Source organism: Lampetra fluviatilis, chromosome 52, assembly GCF_964198595.1.
Source record: "Lampetra fluviatilis chromosome 52, kcLamFluv1.1, whole genome shotgun sequence".
Classification (NCBI taxonomy): domain Eukaryota; kingdom Metazoa; phylum Chordata; class Hyperoartia; order Petromyzontiformes; family Petromyzontidae; genus Lampetra; species Lampetra fluviatilis.
Genome location: NC_136326.1, coordinates 8,912,432 through 8,930,815, shown reverse-complemented (window position 1 = coordinate 8,930,815; position 18,384 = coordinate 8,912,432). Strand labels below are relative to the sequence as shown.

At 51.6% G+C, this 18,384-nt stretch overlaps 2 protein-coding genes across 3 annotated transcripts in view; one reads left to right on the top strand and one right to left on the bottom strand.

Annotated features, from left to right (window-relative positions):
- The window catches only part of LOC144949143 (protein kinase C epsilon type-like), a 384,575-nt gene that overhangs the window by 72,129 nt on the left and 294,062 nt on the right, over positions 1-18,384 (top strand). The gene's annotated exons all lie outside the window — the stretch shown is intronic.
- Positions 1,711-18,157, bottom strand: NAA40 (N-alpha-acetyltransferase 40, NatD catalytic subunit). The gene is made up of 9 exons (XM_078879018.1): positions 18,065-18,157; positions 16,983-17,106; positions 13,261-13,356; positions 9,062-9,114; positions 8,089-8,184; positions 6,751-6,909; positions 5,422-5,505; positions 3,377-3,454; positions 1,711-2,625 (listed from the first exon to the last, which is right to left on the bottom strand). Exons 2-9 carry the CDS (start codon positions 16,986-16,988, stop codon positions 2,325-2,327), a joined length of 873 nt encoding a protein of 290 aa, XP_078735144.1. The 5' UTR covers positions 16,989-17,106; positions 18,065-18,157; the 3' UTR covers positions 1,711-2,324.

The following is an 18,384-nucleotide window of genomic DNA, read 5'->3' as shown; positions in this document are numbered from 1 at the left end:
GGAGGTTACATTAGTGCACCTAGCCTGGCACAGGTGCCGTGGTGACGTGACCGCATCCAGCAGGTTACAATTACGTGCTTGGATGCAATCTCCAGCGAAATGTCAAATAAAAGTCGAAATCGATCAGATTAGACGGCTTAGCACGCAGTCGGCCTTCGCGACCAATATTATCCACGAGGTTTTTTTGCGTTTGCGTAAAAATGTGTCGTTAAACCCGCCGCCGCCACCAATAATTAAGTGGGTTTGCCACGTAAACAGAACATGCCACTTAGTTACTCCCAGAGGTGTGGACTCGAGTCATGTGACTTGGACTCGAGTCAGACTCGAGTCATGAATTTGATGACTTGCGACTCGACTTGGACTTGCATAACAATGACTTTGTCCCACCTATGAGATGTGGACTCGAGTCATGTGACTTGGACTCGAGTCAGACTCGAGTCATGAATTTGATGACTTGCGACTCGACTTGCATAACAATGACTTTGTCCCACCTCTGGTTACTCCGTCCGCACACCGATGTTTGCAGAGTAAATGTTGCGGGCTCACTCTCCAACACACCGGTGTGCTGGAGTCACCAAACTCGTGGGTTGCCGACCCCTGACCTAACCCCTCGCAGTGACGACAAGTTATCACTCGCCGGCCATGCAGGAGGGCCTGGGTTTGATTCCGGACCCTGACAACGCCTGCCGTCGTGGTATATATTTGGAGTTTGCGGGTCTCTCTTTCCCCGTGGTCGCGTGGACTTTTCTCCAGGCCCTCCGGTTTTCCCTTCCACATTTAAAATCAACATCACCATCCATGCTGCTATAAACTTCTACACGATGATGAGCCACTTCGTTGGGCTATCATTTATGATAGGCGGGTCGCTACGTCGCTCGGGGGGCCTTACCTGGTAAAATAAAAATCGTTGAGTTTGTTGTTTATTTCAGTGATTTGCTTACCTTGCCGATACTTTGCGCTCCTATCGTGTTTGTTGTTGTAACTGTCTGACCCGCCCCTACTGGACATCTGTGAAAAAGGAGCTTTCATGGATCTCATCGCAAAGATTCTGATCCTCGCGACTCGGCGAGTCCCGTGTGTTTCTCGCCGTGTCTCTCCCCGCGGCGGTCACGCGGATCCTTCTCTGAGTTCCGCCTGCCGTTTTGCGCCCCTCCACATTTAGAATCAACACGCGGGGTTTAGATCACAACGTGTGATGATGATGATCTCAGCCACTGTGATAAGCTATCTAAAATAAAATAAATATTTCATCAGGTAAGGCCCCACTGAGCTATGTAGCTATTTTACAGAAGCGACCTGGAGATCGCAAACGAGAGCAAAAACGAAGTGGCCTCATCATATGGACATGGATAGCAGTGGCCAAAATACTCTAAACGCATGACGTTGATTTTAAATCTGGAGGGAAAAACCTGAAGCCGGAGAAAAATCCACACGACCACGGGGAGAGACACGCAAACTCCAAATATTCAGCAGCAGGCGTCAGAGTCGAGATGGAACCCACGACCTCCTGTATACCAGGTGAGGTAGTTAACATCTCGGCACCGTGGCACAGATGTCGTGTGTGGCTGGGGCCGCCTCTGAAAAAAAAAGAGTCAATGGCTCGTTGGGGTTTTCCTGTTCATTAAAATAACGAGGAATCGTATTGGTCGTGAACACCTCGGTATGAAATTCGAGGCACGCGCTGTGCTGAGATGACACGGATGCCCTCTGTGGGAGATATAAATCCAAAGAGTTTATTGCGATGAGTTATAATCGACACTGGCCCCCACCCCTTCCCAAACACCCAGAGTTCTTCTTGCTACGTTCCACGATCGTCCTCCGGCTCCGGGAATTCCTAAACTCATGATCGACCTCCCTCCCACCCCAACGAGTAAAAATAGTCCGCCATGAAAACAGCTGTCTCAGCGTCTCCGTCCAAAAATGGTGAGTTCAACACCGATGCACGGACACCCGCGTCGACACGCACACTCCTGGTCTAACACGATCACTCCCAGCTTATGAACAAACGTAGAGTTCGCGCGCGACGAACACGCTCGCACACTGTGGTGTCACTTACACACTCGACACGTTTCACTCACATTCACACACACAGACAGTGACACAGCACACACGCACACGGTAACATACTTACCACAGTGGCATACACATACCGACACACTTACCGCAGTGGCGCACACACACACAGAACGACACGCATAGTGACTCGCACACAATCCGACGCACACTTCCCCCCTTCCACTCTGGATCACACCCCCCCCCCGACCCCCCCTTTCCTAACCCCCTTTCCCTGTGCCACCCACCACCTCCACTGCCACTATCCCCACTCAGTGGCAGCACGACCCGCACTCGCCATGAGCCGTGTGAGGCTGCTGCTGTTGCGCGTGCACCTGCGGCTGCACGTGTTGGTGCGCCTGCACCTGCGGCTGCACATGTTGGTGCGCCTGTGGCAGCGCGGCGTGCACGTGGGCGCAGCACGGCGAGCGCTGCCCGTGCTTGGTGCGCCGGCTGAGCACGTCGTAGGAGCAGCCGTCGCCGTCACCGCCGCCGCCGCTGCCGCCGCCATCGCCGGCGCCGTTCCCACAGCAACCGCTCCCGTAGCCGGGCGACGTCTCGTCCAGCTGATACCTGCGCCCGCCGGAACAAGCGCGGCCGTGTCGGGAGACTCCCGGCTGGGAGCTGTGATGCTCGGGGGGCCTTGCAGCCACAAGGGGGGCTGGGTTCGATTCCCAACTCGGGCAGCTCACCCCGAGCTATAAATGCTCTGATAGGTGCATTGTGCTTGTGCTGTTCGCCTTTTGGCGTTCTCTGGTCTGACACTGGTGAGACTAGGCCATCAAGAAGACTGTCTCTGCTGTAGGCCAATCCGTTTCAAAGACAATGCCATATATTATCAGAGTATGTTTGTTTACATGTTCAACATAAGTACGTGTGTGGTTGATGCAGACCTGATTCCTTGAAAAAGGTTTCTATTCGGTGTTTGAACATCTTAACACCTCAGGTTTTCTTATTTTTCATACTTTGATACTGGCAAAAAATGTCCCCATGATATCGGGCTACTCCTTCCGGTCTGCATGGGTTTCATCTGAGCTCTCTTCGGTTTCACCCCCATAGCTAAGATGTGTGGCGGGTGAGCGGTGATTGCGGTGAAAGCGCGGTGCGTGGTGTGTGTTGAGTGCGGTGAGCGTGTGGCGCGTGGTGAGCGTGTGGCGAGTGTGGTGAGCTTTGTGAGCGTGTGGCGAGGGTGTGGTGAGCGTGTGACGAGGGTGCGTGTGGCGCGTGTGGTGAGCGTGTGGCGAGTGTGGTGAGCTTTGTGAGCGTGTGGCGAGGGTGTGGTGAGCGTGTGACGAGGGTGTGTCAAGCACGTGGTGAGTCTCACTGGAGGGTGTGTTTGAAGAAGCGGTAGGCTCCCTCGTTGTGCTTGAACACGGTCAGCACCACCTTCTTCATCTCCGTACTGCGTGGGGCCGGGAGACAGAGAGACAAAGATCCCCCCTGTAGCCCACACAGACCGCTGCGGTGAGCGCCGTTGGCGAGCCCCTAGTCGGGCCGACACGGCGCCCGAGGGGTGTGTGGTGTGGCCGTGACCCACGTCAGGACGTCTGCCTCCCTACCCAAGCGCTGTTTTCACACAATGCGCTGGGTACTGATTTAAGTCCGAGTCGACCTAGGGGAGTCCCAGAACCAATTCAGGTAATTCGCCACTGCTGTTGAACGTGAGCGGGAATCAAACTCGGGTCACCTGGTTCGTAGCACAGTAAAAAACAAAAACTCTTTTTATTTTACCAGGTAAAGCGACCTGACCATCACAAATGATAGCTCAACGAAGTGGCTCATAATCATGTGGAAATTTATAGTAGCAGCCAAATACTCGAATCGCGTGCCAATTCTAAATATGGAGGGAAAAACCGGAGGACCCGGAGAAAAATCCACGGGGAGAGAGAGAGGCACGCAAACTCCAGGCATCAGGGTCGGGATCACAACCCACGACTCCTGTATACCAGGCGAGGTAGTTAACATCTCACCACCGTGGAACTCCACCATGCTCTAACCACCACGCCACGGCTCTGGGGACCATTGGGATGAAGTGTCAATGTGGTGTCACCCTCCTGAGAACGCAGCGGTGCTGGTTTCTGTGCGTGTTCCGTAAGGGTGCTGGTAACCTCTCCACTTGAGCAATGACTCATACCAATAACCACGGTGGAAACACCCATGTAAGCTCGTGCAGGAGGCTCCCGGGGATCAGAGGCATCTGTGACGCCTGCTGGTAAACACCGAGGTTGGCTACGTGGAATGTCAGAACGTTTGATGCGGCGGAGGGGCTTCCATTCCTCTGTCGGGAGCTGGATCGGTACCGCCAGGACCTCCATGGTCTACAGGAGCTCCGGTGGACTGGTTCTGGCTCCAGTCACCATGAGGGGTGGACACTTCTCCTCCACTCGGGGCAGGAAACTGACAAACAACAGGGAGTGGCACTTCTTTTGAACAAAATAATGAAGTGGGTGTGGGAGTGTGGAGGCGAGGTATGGGCAGCTGTGCCTCGAATATTGGAGGAAGTAGCCTCTCCTTGTGAGTGGTTGGCCGAGGTGCCATCTGTTGAGGAAGTACGAAGTGCAAACCGGAGCTTGAAGCCAGGTAAAGCGCCGGGGAGAGATGACCTTTCAAGCGAATTGCTGAGGGATGGTGGCGTTTGTGTGCAGATTGCCTTTATGACGTAATTTTAAGTCTGGTCCACTGGACGGGTTCCGCAGGATTGGAAGGATGTCCTGGTGGGCCCAATATTTTAAAAGAGGGGACCGCACACTCATTGCAATAACCACTTTGGTATCTCCCTCTTCAGTGTGCCAAGAAAACTCCGAACCAGCCAAGGTGCATTATCTTTTCATCGGCTGCATAACACTGTGTAGAAGCTACCTGGACTGTCGCTCCATACCAATCTCCAGGTCTTCTCGACTACAGTTATGCCCTCCCTTCTCTAAGCTGTTGAAATGTAGAGCCCTCTAAAAAGCATGTCTACGATCCATCCTGGGTCAAATCAGACTGGATTGTGTGGGGAGTTCGCAGATCTTTGAAAGATCTGGACACAGTTTCATCGGTGAGCTCCTCCAGCAAGCGAGGCTGCGTTGGTTGGGTCATGTCTTCCGCATGCCCACCCACTGCATGCCCAAGCAGCTTTAGTTCGGTGGGATAGATGGGGCTAAGCAACGAGTAAGCATAGCGGGGAGCACAGTTTGTGAATCTGCCAGTCATCTCAGTCAGTCCTGCGCCTGTTCCTTGACCTGCCAGCGGGCCTACGGACACTTCACGTGGCCTCAAAGTGCACCAAGCATGGCACAAGCGCCGTGGTAACGTCTCTGGCACGTAGTGGTGAACGGCCGTTGTTGTTGTTGTGCTGCTGTGTGTGTGCTGTGGGCTGTGACGCACCTGTTGGCTATGAGCTGCAGAACCTGCATGAGGAACTTGCCCAGTCCTCTCCGTCTCGCGCGGCCCTCCAGCTGAATCTCGTAACTGTGCGCAACAAGGACAAAGATCCCACCACGTAGCCTTACACAGACTGTTGGGGCATGTACTGTTGGGGCATGTACTGTTGGGGCATGTACTGTTGGGGCATGTACTGTTGGGGCATGTACTGTTGGGGCATGTACTGTTGGCGGGTAGCAGCACATATAAAGGCCGGCATGGCACACGTGGGGGTGGGTGGCCAGCAACCACGCCCGGCCGAGGGTTGAGGTAAGTGTGTATGCGAAGGGGTAGGTGAGAGGGGTGAAGTGAGAGGGTAGGTGAAAAGGGTGAGGGGTGAAGTGAGGGGATCAGGTGAGAGGGTGGGTGATAGAGGTGAGGTGCAGCATGGGTGAGAACGTAGGGGAGAAGGGTGAGGTGAGAGTGGTGATCTTAAGAGGGGTGAGCTGACAGGGGTGAGGTGAGAGGGTAGGGGAGAAGGGTGAGAGGTGAGAGGGGTGAGGTGAGTGTGTGGGTGAGGGGGGTGAGGTGAGTGTGTGAGGTGAGTGTGTGGGTGAGGTGAATGTGTGGGTGAGAGGGGTGAGGTGAGTGTGTGGGTGAGTGTGTGGGTGAGGGGGTGAGGTGAGTGTGTGGGTGAGCGGGTGAGGTGAGTGTGTGGGTGAGGGGGTGAGGTGAGTGTGTGGGTGAGAGGGGTGAGGTGAGAGTGTGGGTGAGTGTGTGGGTGAGGTGAGTGTGTGGGTGAGGGGGTGAGGTGAGTGTGTGGGTGAGGGGGTGAGGTGAATGTGTGGGTGAGGTGAGTGTGTGGGTGAGTGTGTGGATGAGGGGGTGAGGTGAGTGTGTGGGTGAGGCGAGTGTGTGGGTGAGTGTGTGGGTGAGGGGGTGAGGTGAGTGTGTGGGTGAGGTGAGTGTGTGGGTAAGTGTGTGGGTGAGGGGGTGAGGTGAGTGTGTGGGTGAGGTGAGTGTGTGGGCGAGGGGGTGAGGTGAGTGTGTGGGTGAGGGGGTGAGGTGAGTGTGTGGGTGAGGTGAGTGTGTGGGTGAGGTGAGTGTGTGGGCGAGTGTGTGGGTGAGGGGGTGAGGTGAGTGTGTGGGTGAGGCGAGTGTGTGGGTAAGTGTGTGGGTGAGGGGGTGAGGTGAGTGTGTGGGTGAGGTGTGTGTGTGGGCGAGGGGGTGAGGTGAGTGTGTGGGTGAGGCGAGTGTGTGGGTAAGTGTGTGGGTGAGGGGGTGAGGTGAGTGTGTGGGTGAGGTGAGTGTGTGGGCGAGGGGGTGAGGTGAGTGTGTGGGTGAGTGAGGCACCAGTAGAGGATCTCCTCCCCCCAGTCGGTGTCGAAGCGGAAGTGTGAGAATCCGAGGGGAGCCCCGGCGCCGTCACGCGCCAGCAGGTACCATGCGCGCTCGTCACGCATCTCCTCCTGCTTCTCGCGCTCCTTCCAGCCCCACTCGCTCTGCTCGTAGCTGACCCCGACGGCCATGGGGATACACAGAGAGAGCGATCGATACACACAGAGAGATATATAAAGAGAGATACACAGAGAGCGATAGATATACAGAGAGATACACAGAGAAAGATAGATACACACGCAGAGATACAGAGATAGACACACAGACAGATAGATACACACGGAGATACACACACAAGAGATAGACAAAGACACCCCGTATAGCCTATTAAGACTGTTGGGGCAAGTGCTGTTAGCGAGTAGCGCCTAAGAATGCCGGTACAGCACACGAGGGGGTGGGTGGCCAACACCATGCCCGGCCGCCTTTGTCTCCCCAATCGCAATGTTTTAACACTGCACCAGGTACAATTTTTTGAGGCTGAGTCGACCTAGGGGAGGCCAATGACCGGTTCAGATAATCGTCACTGGTGGTGGGCCGTGAGCGGGAATCGAACTCGGATCGCCGGGTTTGTAGTGCGGTGCGCTAACCACTGCGCCACCACTCCCCACAGAGATACACACACACACGGAGATACACGCACACTCATATAGGGCAGATCCACATGACCAGCACGTATACACACAGGGTGACTCAAAGGGCCTGTATGTACACACAGGGTGACTCACACTGCCTGCATGTACACACAGGGTGACTCACACTGCGTGTACACACAGGGTGACACACACTGCCTGCGTGTACACACAGGGTGACTCACACTGCGTGTACACACAGGGTGACTCACACTGCCTGCGTGTACACACAGGGTGACGCACACTGCGTGTACACACAGGGTGACGCACACTGCCTGCGTGTACACACAGGGTGACTCACACTGCGTGTACACACAGAGTGACGCACACTGCGTGTACACACAGGGTGACGCACACTGTCAGCGTGTACACACAGGGTGACGCACACTGCGTGTACACACAGGGTGACTCACACTGCGTGTACACACAGGGTGACTCACACTGCGTGTACACACAGGGTGACGCACACTGCGTGTACACACAGGGTGACGCACACTGCGTGTACACACAGGGTGACTCACACTGCGTGTACACACAGGGTGACGCACACTGCGTGTACACACAGGGTGACGCACACTGCGTGTACACACAGGGTGACGCACACTGTCTGCGTGTACACACAGGGTGACTCACAGGGCCTGCGTGTACACACAGGGTGACTTACAGGGCCTGCATGTTTTCCTTGGTGAGGCTGAATGCCCAATCCAGGGTGGCAGAGTCCAGATCCACAACGCGGCGACACTCGATCTGCACGTTCATCCTGCGAAGACAAAGATCCCCCGTGCAGTCTTAACAGACGGTTGGGGCAAGTGCTGTTAGTGAGTAGCACCTATCCAAGCCGGCACGGCACACAAAGGGGTGGGTGACCAGCACCACGCCTGGTTGCCTTTTTCACCCCAATGCCGATGCTTACACACTGCACCAGGTACTCAATGAGGTGAGGTCTGGGAACGGTTCAAGGTCCCTCGCCACTTATGTTAGCTATGGCCCGGAATCAAACTCATTACCAGCTTCATAGCGCAGTGCGCTAACCACCAGACCACCACTCCCCCTACGACAAGACAAAGATCAGATTTTTGGGGAAAGTGCTACTAGCGAGCATCTATGAAGGTCGGCACTGCACATGAGGGGGTGGGTGGCCAACACCATGCCCGGCTGCCTTTATCTCCCTAGTAGCGATGTTTACACACTGCACCAGGTACACATTTGAGGCTGAGTCGACCTAGGGGAGGCCCAAGACCGCTTCAGATAATCGTCACTGGTGTTGACCGTGAGCGGGAATTGAACTCGGGTCACCAGGTTCATCGCGCAGCGCGCTCCCCAGTGCACTACCGCTCCCCCTACACACACACACACGGACTAATACGGCCTTACACCCAACCACAGACGGTCACAAAACACACAAACTCAGACACACACAGACATGCCAACAGACGGACACGCACACACAAGCATGGTGAAATACAGAACAACACGAGGAGAGACAGATCCACGCGCGCTTGGGCAGAGGCACAGAGTCAGAATATTTACTTAGACTGGAAGAATCCGATGAGCTATGAAGCTCTTTTTCACAGATGTCCAGTCAGGGCATGTCTGAAAATTAAAGCACAGAAATACGCATGGACAACAGAACTCACCCATTTCGATCGTACTTCTGGAAGAGCGGCCATGAAGCCAAGGGGTCCTGGAGCTGTGGCCCGCAGAGACAGAGACACAGAGACAGTGACATAGAGACAGTGAGACATAGAAACAGAGACATAGGGACACACCAACAGACAGAGATCGCCTCTGTAGCCTTTAACAGACTGTTGGGGCAAGTGCTGTGAGCAAACACCTTGAAGCTGGAAGGGCACACGAGGGGGTGGGAGGCCAGCACCACACCCGGCCGCCTTTGTCTCCCCAGTGGCGATGTTTCACACTGCACCAGGTATTCATTTGAGGCTGAGTCGACCTAGGGCAAGCCCAGGACTGGTTCAAATGCTCGACAGTGGTGTTGGCCGTGAGCGGGAATCGAACTCGGGTCACCGGGTTCATCGTGCAGTGTACTAACCACTAGACAATCGCTCCCCACTCTACACGCACGCACGAACGCCGCTCCACTTCTGGGAGTCTCAGCGGGGGCCAAAGGGTGAGAACTGGCAACCCCTCCCTAAGCCCCTCCCAGATGTACATAGCCCCGCCCACTCGCTTGCTGGCCCCGCCTCCACACAGTGGGTATGGCCTCCTCAGTCTCTCAAAAGGACCCGGCCCACCATTCAGGTTCGCCTCAACCTTTACCTGGGACCATGTATGTATTTTATTGTTTAACCAGCCAATAACTCCCCCAAAGAGACGATGATATTCACAATGGCAAGAAGGGGGACCTGGTGTCACCAAAATTAGTCAATCTTGAGGCGAGAATATTTTAAACCAGGGCCCAAAACCTGACGTCACTAAAATCTTCCGCACAGCTGGACACGGGGACAGACTCCGTGAAGCCAATGGGACAATTGGTTTACGGCAAAAAAGTGCTGTTAATCTGGCACTTTACCATCCGGAATGCTCTATTAGCCGGCATACAAATCTTCCTTAATGTGTTCGTAAAAATTCCGACGACCATCCGGCATTTTGCCGTGCGCTCGTCATGGATCTGCAGTTTACGGAAGCTCCAGGATGCTGCCGAGTGGCGGCGCTAGCGGCAGTCTGTACGCGCTGTAGTCTGCGGCTGTATACTCTACTCGAAACGGCCTCACTGCTCGTCCACAATCAACTTAGAATGCTCTACAACTGACCGGTGAGTGCCTCTGTAAGAGTTATCTTAGTTCTTCTATCATCGTTAAAATGTAGGCTTGGTTTCTTTCTTAAAAAGTTGTAAGTCACTGGAAAATGTGGTGAAACCATCAAGTATAACTCTCAGATAACCGGCATATTTGATGAACCGGCACCCTCCAATCCCCAAGTCTCCTGGATATTGGAGCTTTCACTGTCCAGTAAACTCTCGATTATCCGCGCTGATGATGGAGAGGATGGCCGTGGATAATTAAAAATCGCGGATAATCCAAATATATAACAATTTCTTTGGATCTCTATGCCAAAAACCACTTAATATAGGTATATATAAGGAATTTGTTTGTTAATGAACAAATTAGTTAATGAACAAATTTAATTACGTGACAAACCTTACTAATTGGCTGTGTCGGGTGGTGGTGGGTTTAACGACACTTTATATTTATGCGATCTAATCCAAAAAATCTGTATTATGGACCAAATCGAGTGATTTGCAGGAGAATGTTTCAGCGCTGGGATATCTGGCCCCATCAAGCAAAGTAACATTGACAAACACGCAACTCAAATTCCTCACCCTGGTCTACAAATCCCTTCATGGTCTTTCCCTACCGTATCTTGCCACGCTTGTATCTTTCTACGTCGCCTTCTCGCCCTCTACGTTCTCAATCTTTGCCGTCTCTCTGTGTCTCCTTCTCCTTGTGCTCAATCCACGCTGTCGCTCTCTCTCTCTCTCTTCTCACCCCCTTCACTGGAACAAACTCCCCACTCCACATTAATCGGTCCCCTTCGCTCACTCAGCTTTTGCTCCTCACTCAACACTTCTTGTTTCCTAGCTCACCCCACGACTCCCCCTCCTAACCACCACCACTGTTACGGTTCCCTCTTCATATTCTCATTATATGGCTATCACTCATCAACCCCATTCATTCAATCCACTCATAATCATTTACGGTTATCAATTTCGCGTTCATGGAATCCACACATCACAGATTCGCCCCCATTGCTTCTCATTCACCTCATCTCCACCATCACATGCGTACATTGTTGTACTGCTGTTAATTCTGAGTAAAGCGCCATGGTTAAGGCTCTATATGAATTCCTTTAAGATAAGATAGCCTAGGTCATCACGAGTGCGTGCGGTGGTGGGTTCAGCTGTGGGAGGTGAAGTCCAGTGGAAACCTACGCAGAACAGGGGGAGATCATACAAACTCCACACAAAGGCACCCGTGAGTCTGGAGTCGAACCCAGGGACTTCGTGCTGCGTGGTACAAGGGTCACCACTGCATCAAACAATCTGCCACCCAATTCATAAGGCCACTCCATTGGTAGCATTGGTGCCTTACCACGGTGGTTCTCAACCATTCTTGGCTACCGTGCCCCCATCCTTAAATTATGTTTCAACCAAGTGACCCCCTTGCCTTGCCTGACCCACAGTGGTTCTGAGAAATAAATGTAATTAATAATAAACATCATCATCATTTTAACACAATTATCCATTTTGTGAGGTATCCTAACTAGCTAAGTAACTGCAAGCGAATACAAAAAACATTAAACGGACGCTCTGCATGCATGACGTCATTCATACCGGTCAACCCCTTATTACAGACCAGTTCAGACCTTATTGGTCACCCCGTGCCCTTATAAATCTCAACGTTCATCCTGCAAAGTCCCATCATAAGGGAGAAACACAAACAAATGGACAAACATTTTTTAAACTCAATTTCCCTGTACAAGAATACGGATAAACCGTATGGGTTGACAGGCATGCAAACACCGAATTAACAAAAACACTCACGCTTAAGACCAATTTAATTAAACAAAATGTTGGTGCTGCAATGGACAAAGGCTTTGTGTCACCTATTACAATTCTTGAGGTAGTTAACTTCACCCAACTAACAAAGATAATGAACGAAGTTAGTCCAAGAAGCTAATTTACAAACACCTACCTGGCAACCCCTTATCAGTGGCTACCTTATTACAGACCAGCTCAGACCTTATTGGCCACCCCGTGCCCTCAATCTCAACGTTCATCCTGCAAAGTCCCATCACAAGGGAGAAACACAAACAAATGGACAAAACTTATGTTACAAATATGATGTTTTTTTGCCCGTATTGAAATGGCTGTACACCATATGGACCTGAAAACTCAATTTCCCTGTACAAGAATACGGGTAAAACCGCATGGGTTGACAGGTAACCGTAATTAGTTCACGCTCGCTGGTTACTCCTGGAAACCAACATTGTTTATAATCAATGAGTTTAGAAAGGCCTTTTACGTTGTTCTAGGATACCGTATGGAGTTACATTTTACCGTACTTAATTTACATTGGCAGATTCATACGTGATTATTCACCAATGATTCTCACGCGTATGATATAATTTAACATATTTATAAATCAACTCACATACTCCCGTGGGACACTGTCCACGTACCCGCAGGGGTCCGTGTACCCCAGTTGATAACCACTGCCTTAACAGACTCGTTGGGGAAAATGCTGTTAGCGAGCACCTATTAATGCCACCACGGCACACGAAGGGATGGGTGGCCAGCACCACGCCCGTCCGCCTTTGTCTCCCCAGTGGCGATATTTAATCTACACCGCACCAGATACTCGTTTTACGCTGATTCGACTGAGGGGAGACCCAGGACCGGTTCAGATAATTGTCACCGGTATTGGCCGAGAGCGGGAATCGAGCATTAGCTCACACACAATGACAAAGATCCCCTGTGTAGCCTTAACAGACTGTTGGGGCAAGTGCTGTTAGCGAGCACCTATGAAGGCCAGCACGGCACACAAGGTGGGCGGCCAACACCACGCCCGGCCGTCTTTGTCTCCCCGGTGGCGATGTTTACACACCACACCAGGCACTCATTTGAGGCTGAGTCGACTAAGGGGAGGCCCCAGTTCAGATTATCGTCACCGGTGTTGGCCGTGAGCGTGAATCGAACTCGTGTCGCCAGGTTCGTAGCGCAGCGTGGCGCTAGCCGCTACACTACCTCCCCCCACACACACAGACACAGAGACACAGAGAGTGGCGTTAGGGGTATGGCTGTGTCCCTCTCCGTCACCTGATTGGCTGCTCGCACTCGCGCCTGCGCTGCCGCCAGTGCTGCCCGCTCCTCCTGGCGACGCTGCTTCTTCTCACGACTCCGCGCCGACTTCCTCTGCACATTCATCATCAGACACAATCTTCATCATCATACACACAATCATCATCTTCATAGACACAATCTTCATCATCATACACACAATCGTCATACACACAATCCTCATACAAACAACCGTCATCATCATACACACAACCATCATAACCACACTATCATCATACACAAAATCAACATCATACAATCATTATCACCATACACACAATCACTACCATACACACAATCACTATCATACACACAATCACTATCATACATACAATCATCATCATACACCCACTCATTATTATACACAATCATTATCATACAAACAATCATCATACACACTCATAACCATTCATACAGCATAGATAATACATAAACATCCATACACAATTATGCATACACAAACATTTCATAATCATATACAATTATCCATTCACAATAATATACAAACATTCATACACAACCATAATCATTTATACACATCATGCACAATTATACACAATAGTTAATTCAAAATAATTAATACACTATCCTTGCATATTCATACACAATCGTTATCACGTACACACACATAATCATTTGTGTACATTTGTACACAATCATAATCATTCATAAAAAAGGTTTTTGGGTTAAATCGCATCAGTATAAATGCGTCGAAACCCTCCGCCACGCGAATATTTTGGAAAATAGCCCGATGATGCTGGAGGTAATTACCAGCGAGACGTCGTACCACTCGGATTGTAAATGTTGTGGATTCACTTTTCAACACACCGGTGGGCGGAAGTAGTACACTACACTTTACACTACACTATACACTACTATACTAGTAACTATTTGGCGTTTTGTTTACGTTACAAATCCCTTACCGATTGGCTGTGTCGAAGGGTGGAGGGTTTCGACACATTTATACTTACGCGATCTAACCCAAAAATCTTTATGAATAATATTGGTCGCGAAAGCCTGCATGTTAATCATAATCATGCATACGTAACCATAATCATTCATACACAATCGTATGCGGTCTGAGCCAGTACAATATGGACCAGTTAGCGATCCCTAAACATCATTAAATTCGGCTAAGATTTCACGGGTATGCGAAATTCAACAATAAACTATTCCAACCTTTCGATTTAAAGCTTTCGTGACTGCAGGGGTTAATATTCTTGGTTATTTCGGTAAAGTCACGTAGAAGGGAGTAGTTTTCACACCTGATGATGATTGCTTGTGTTGCAATCGAAATTTCGTGATAATTTTTAACTATTCCAATCATTAATGTATTTTTCAAAATAAGGAGCACCCTAATACGCACACACACACGTGTAGAGTACAAAGGCAGAGTGTCAAGGATATATGAACCTTATGGCGGGATCATAAGCCCCCTGGCTCTCACATCAGCTGCGTTGCGACGTCTTTTTAAATCCTTCATATTAAGTTCACTTGCTTGCGTGCTTGCTTGCTTACGACTGTGCAAATCTTTCGGTCGTTTTTTAACCCACTTCCCGTGATCCAATCGAGCTGACATTTTCCACACAGACTCGTTGTGCGTGACAATTAATTTTCGTGAAAATTTTTTTCCAAAATTTTACACTGTTTAGGGAAATTTTTAAAAATATTTAATTACCAATTGCTTAATGGTGGCAGACAATCATCTGACCCATAGGTGGCAGCCATCTCAAGCCAGAGGACGAGAGGACTCAAGCCGCCACGCATATAAAGGATTTATAGTGAAAAACTTTGTTTTTACGGGTTAATTTTTATGTCTGTCGAAGGCGAACGACACGGCCATCCTCTCGACGAGCTCGACACGACGCGCTAGTCGAAGTTCACAAATTTGCGGCCTTCATGTGCGCGGTGGGACGGAGTCGCCAAAAGCAATAAATTAATTACGACTTTCACTTGACGTTTATTCGGGGTCCCGCCATAAGGTTCATATGCAGACTTCACCAAATGTTGGGGCAAGTGCTGTTAGCGAGCGGCACCTATGAAGGGCGGTACGACACACGAGGGGGTGGGTGGCCAGCTCCAAGCCCGGCCGCCTTTGTCTCCCCTGTGGGGATGTTTACTACACACCTCACCAGGTGCTCATTTGAGGCGGAGTCCACCTAGGGGAGGCCCAGGACCGGTTCAGATAATCGTCACTGGTGGTGGCTGTGAGCGGGAATCAAACTCGGGTCGCCGGTTTCGTAGCGCAGCGCACTAACCACTACACTACCGCTCCCATAAACACACACGTGTACACACACACACGTGTACACACACACACACGTGTACACACACACACACGTGTACACACACACAGGACTCACGCGTACACACAAAGAGACTCACGAGATTCACGCGTACATACACAAAGAGACACACTGACTCACGCATACACACAGACACATATGCTAGTTACATGCGAATTTCTCACATTAACATCACTCGCCCCGGCCACTTCTTTATGACCCTTGGGCTACACCCATTTCAAACTTTTAAAACAGTCTGCCTCAGCAGCACACCATGCTTTCACACCTGATGACGGACGCTTGTGTTGCGCCCGAAACGTCGTGATTTATTTTATACCGACGTGACTTTACCGAAAGAACCAAAGAGTACAGACACACATACTCACGTGTAGACACACACAGACTCACGTGTAGACACACACAGACTCACGTGTACAGACACAGACTCACGTGTAGACACACAGACTCACGTGTAGACACACAGACTCACGTGCGCCGTCACACGCTGCATACCCTCAAACACACGCCTACTCCTGCTGCACCCTTCCACCTGCACACGCGGTATTTCCTACTCCCGGCATCACCTGTAACAGCCGCTCACCACCACCTCCTCCTGTTGCACTCCCTACGTGCTCGGCAACTCCTGCCGCGTCTCGTACGTCTCCTGCTGCCGCTCCAGCGTGTCACGTCTCTGCTCTCAACGTCTCCTCCCAATGCTACGACGGCTCCTGGGAACGCGTCTCCATTAACCCCAGGGAGTCGCAGTGACACCCCCCCCCATAACTCCGCCACATCTCTCGCCTGCATCCCCATGTTTACAAACCTGCCCCCCCCCCCATATATCATCCTCACCCAACCCCCCCGGTGCCCCCCCCCACCACTTTTCCCCGTGTCTCCCACCACCCCCACCAACCCTCCGTGTCCCCCCCCAATCCAACCAACCTCCGTGTCCCCCCCCCCGTGTTCCACCCCCACCAACCCCCGCACCCCCCCCGTGCCCCCCCCACCTACCCCCGCACCCCCCCACCAACCCCCGCACCCCCCCCACCAACCCCCGCACCCCCCCACCAACCCCCGCACCCCCCCCACCAACCCCCGCACCCCCCCCCCACCAACACCCCCGTGCCCCCCCCACCAACCCCCGCACCCCCCCCACCAACCCCCGCACCCCCCCCCCACCAACACCCCCGTGCCCCCCCCACCAACACCCCCGTGCCCCCCCCCACCAACCCCCGCACCCCCCCCCACCAACACCCCCGTGCCCCCCCCACCAACCCCCGTGCCCCCCCCCATCAACCCCCGCACCCCCCCCACCAACCCCCGCGCCCCCCCCACCTACCCCCGTGCCCCCCCCACCAACCCCCGCGCCCCCCCCCACCTACCCCCGTGCCCCCCCCCACCAACCCCCGCACCTACCCCCATGTTGTCTGCTCCTCCTGCTGCTGCTGCTGGAGTCGCGGCAGCTCGTCCCGCGTCTCCCGCCGCCGCCGCCTCGCGCCCTTCGGCGCCTGCAACGCCGCCGCTGCTGCCGCTGCTGCGGCTGGCGAGAGTAGAGAAGAGTGCTGCTTGTTAGTGTGGGAGTTAGTGTGGTAGTTAATGTGGTAGTTAGTGTGGTAGTTGGTGTGGTAGTTAGTGTGGTAGTATGGTGGTTGGTGTGGTGGTTGGTGTGGTAGTTGGTGTGGTAGTTAGTATATTAGTGGTGGTTGGTGTATTAGTGTGGTGGAGTTGTGGTAGTTAGTGTAGTAGTGTGGTGGTTGGTGTGGTGGTTGGTGTGGTAGTTGGTGTGGTGCTTGGTGTGGTAGTTAGTATATTAGTGTGGTGGTTGGTGTATTAGTGTGGTGGTTGTTCGTGTTGTAGTTAGTGTGGTTGGTGTGGGAGTTAGTGTATTAGTGTGGTGGTTGGTGTAGTAGTGCGGTGATTATCAGTGTGGTTGTTGTGGTTAGTGTGGTAGTTAGCGTTGTGACTAGTGTGGTAGTGTTGTGGTAGTTAGTGTGTTAGTGTTGTGGTTAATGTTGTAGTTAATGTGATAGTTAGTGTATTAGTTGGTGTATTAGTTGGTGTTGTGGTTAATGTGGTAGTTAATGTGGTAGTTAGTGTGGTAGTTGGTGTATTAGTTGGTGTTGTGGTTATTGTGTTAATGTATTAGTTGGTGTTGTGGTTATTGTGTTAGTTGGTGTTGTGGTTATTGTGTTAATGTATTAGTTGGTGTTGTGGTTATTGTGTTAATGTATTAGTTGGTGTTGTGGTTATTGTGTTAATGTATTAGTTGGTGTATTAGTTGGTGTTGTGGTTATTGTGTTAATGCATTAGTTGGTGTTGTGGTTATTGTGTTAATGTATTAGTTGGTGTATTAGTTGGTGTTGTGGTTATTGTGTTAATGTATTAGTTGGTGTTGTGGTTATTGTGTTAATGTATTAGTTGGTGTATTAGTTGGTGTTGTGGTTATTGTGTTAATGTATTAGTTGGTGTATTAGTTGGTGTTGTGGTTATTGTGATGCCTCTTGTGTTGAGCGCGCGAGGCGGAGACGGCGCGCGCGGGGACGAAGGACCCCGCCCGCCGGGGGCCTTCGCCTCTTGGCGCGAAAACTCGAGCTGGCCGAAGCGATGCCCGATTCAAATAAATACAATAAAACACCCCAAAAAAGGTCACACAACGCTAATTCAGGCTGAAATGCGTTTTAATGAATTGAATAAATATTAGTAACAAAAATTCCTGCGTAAATTATTGCTTAATTTTAAACGGATTGTTATTTCGAAACGGCGTTTTGTCTAAACGCCCAAAAACAGAACCCGGGTGTCATGGCAACCGAGTGTCAAT

Excerpts from the sequence above, each read along its gene's own strand:
- NAA40 (XM_078879018.1), bottom strand. Across the intron at positions 8,185-9,061 it reads CAGAAGTACGATCGAAATGG|GATGAACGTGCAGATCGAGT; the intron begins GTGAGTTCTGTT and ends TTGTCTTCGCAG. Across the intron at positions 2,626-3,376 it reads TTCTTCAAACACACCCTCCA|GTATCAGCTGGACGAGACGT; the intron begins GTGAGACTCACC and ends CGGCGGGCGCAG.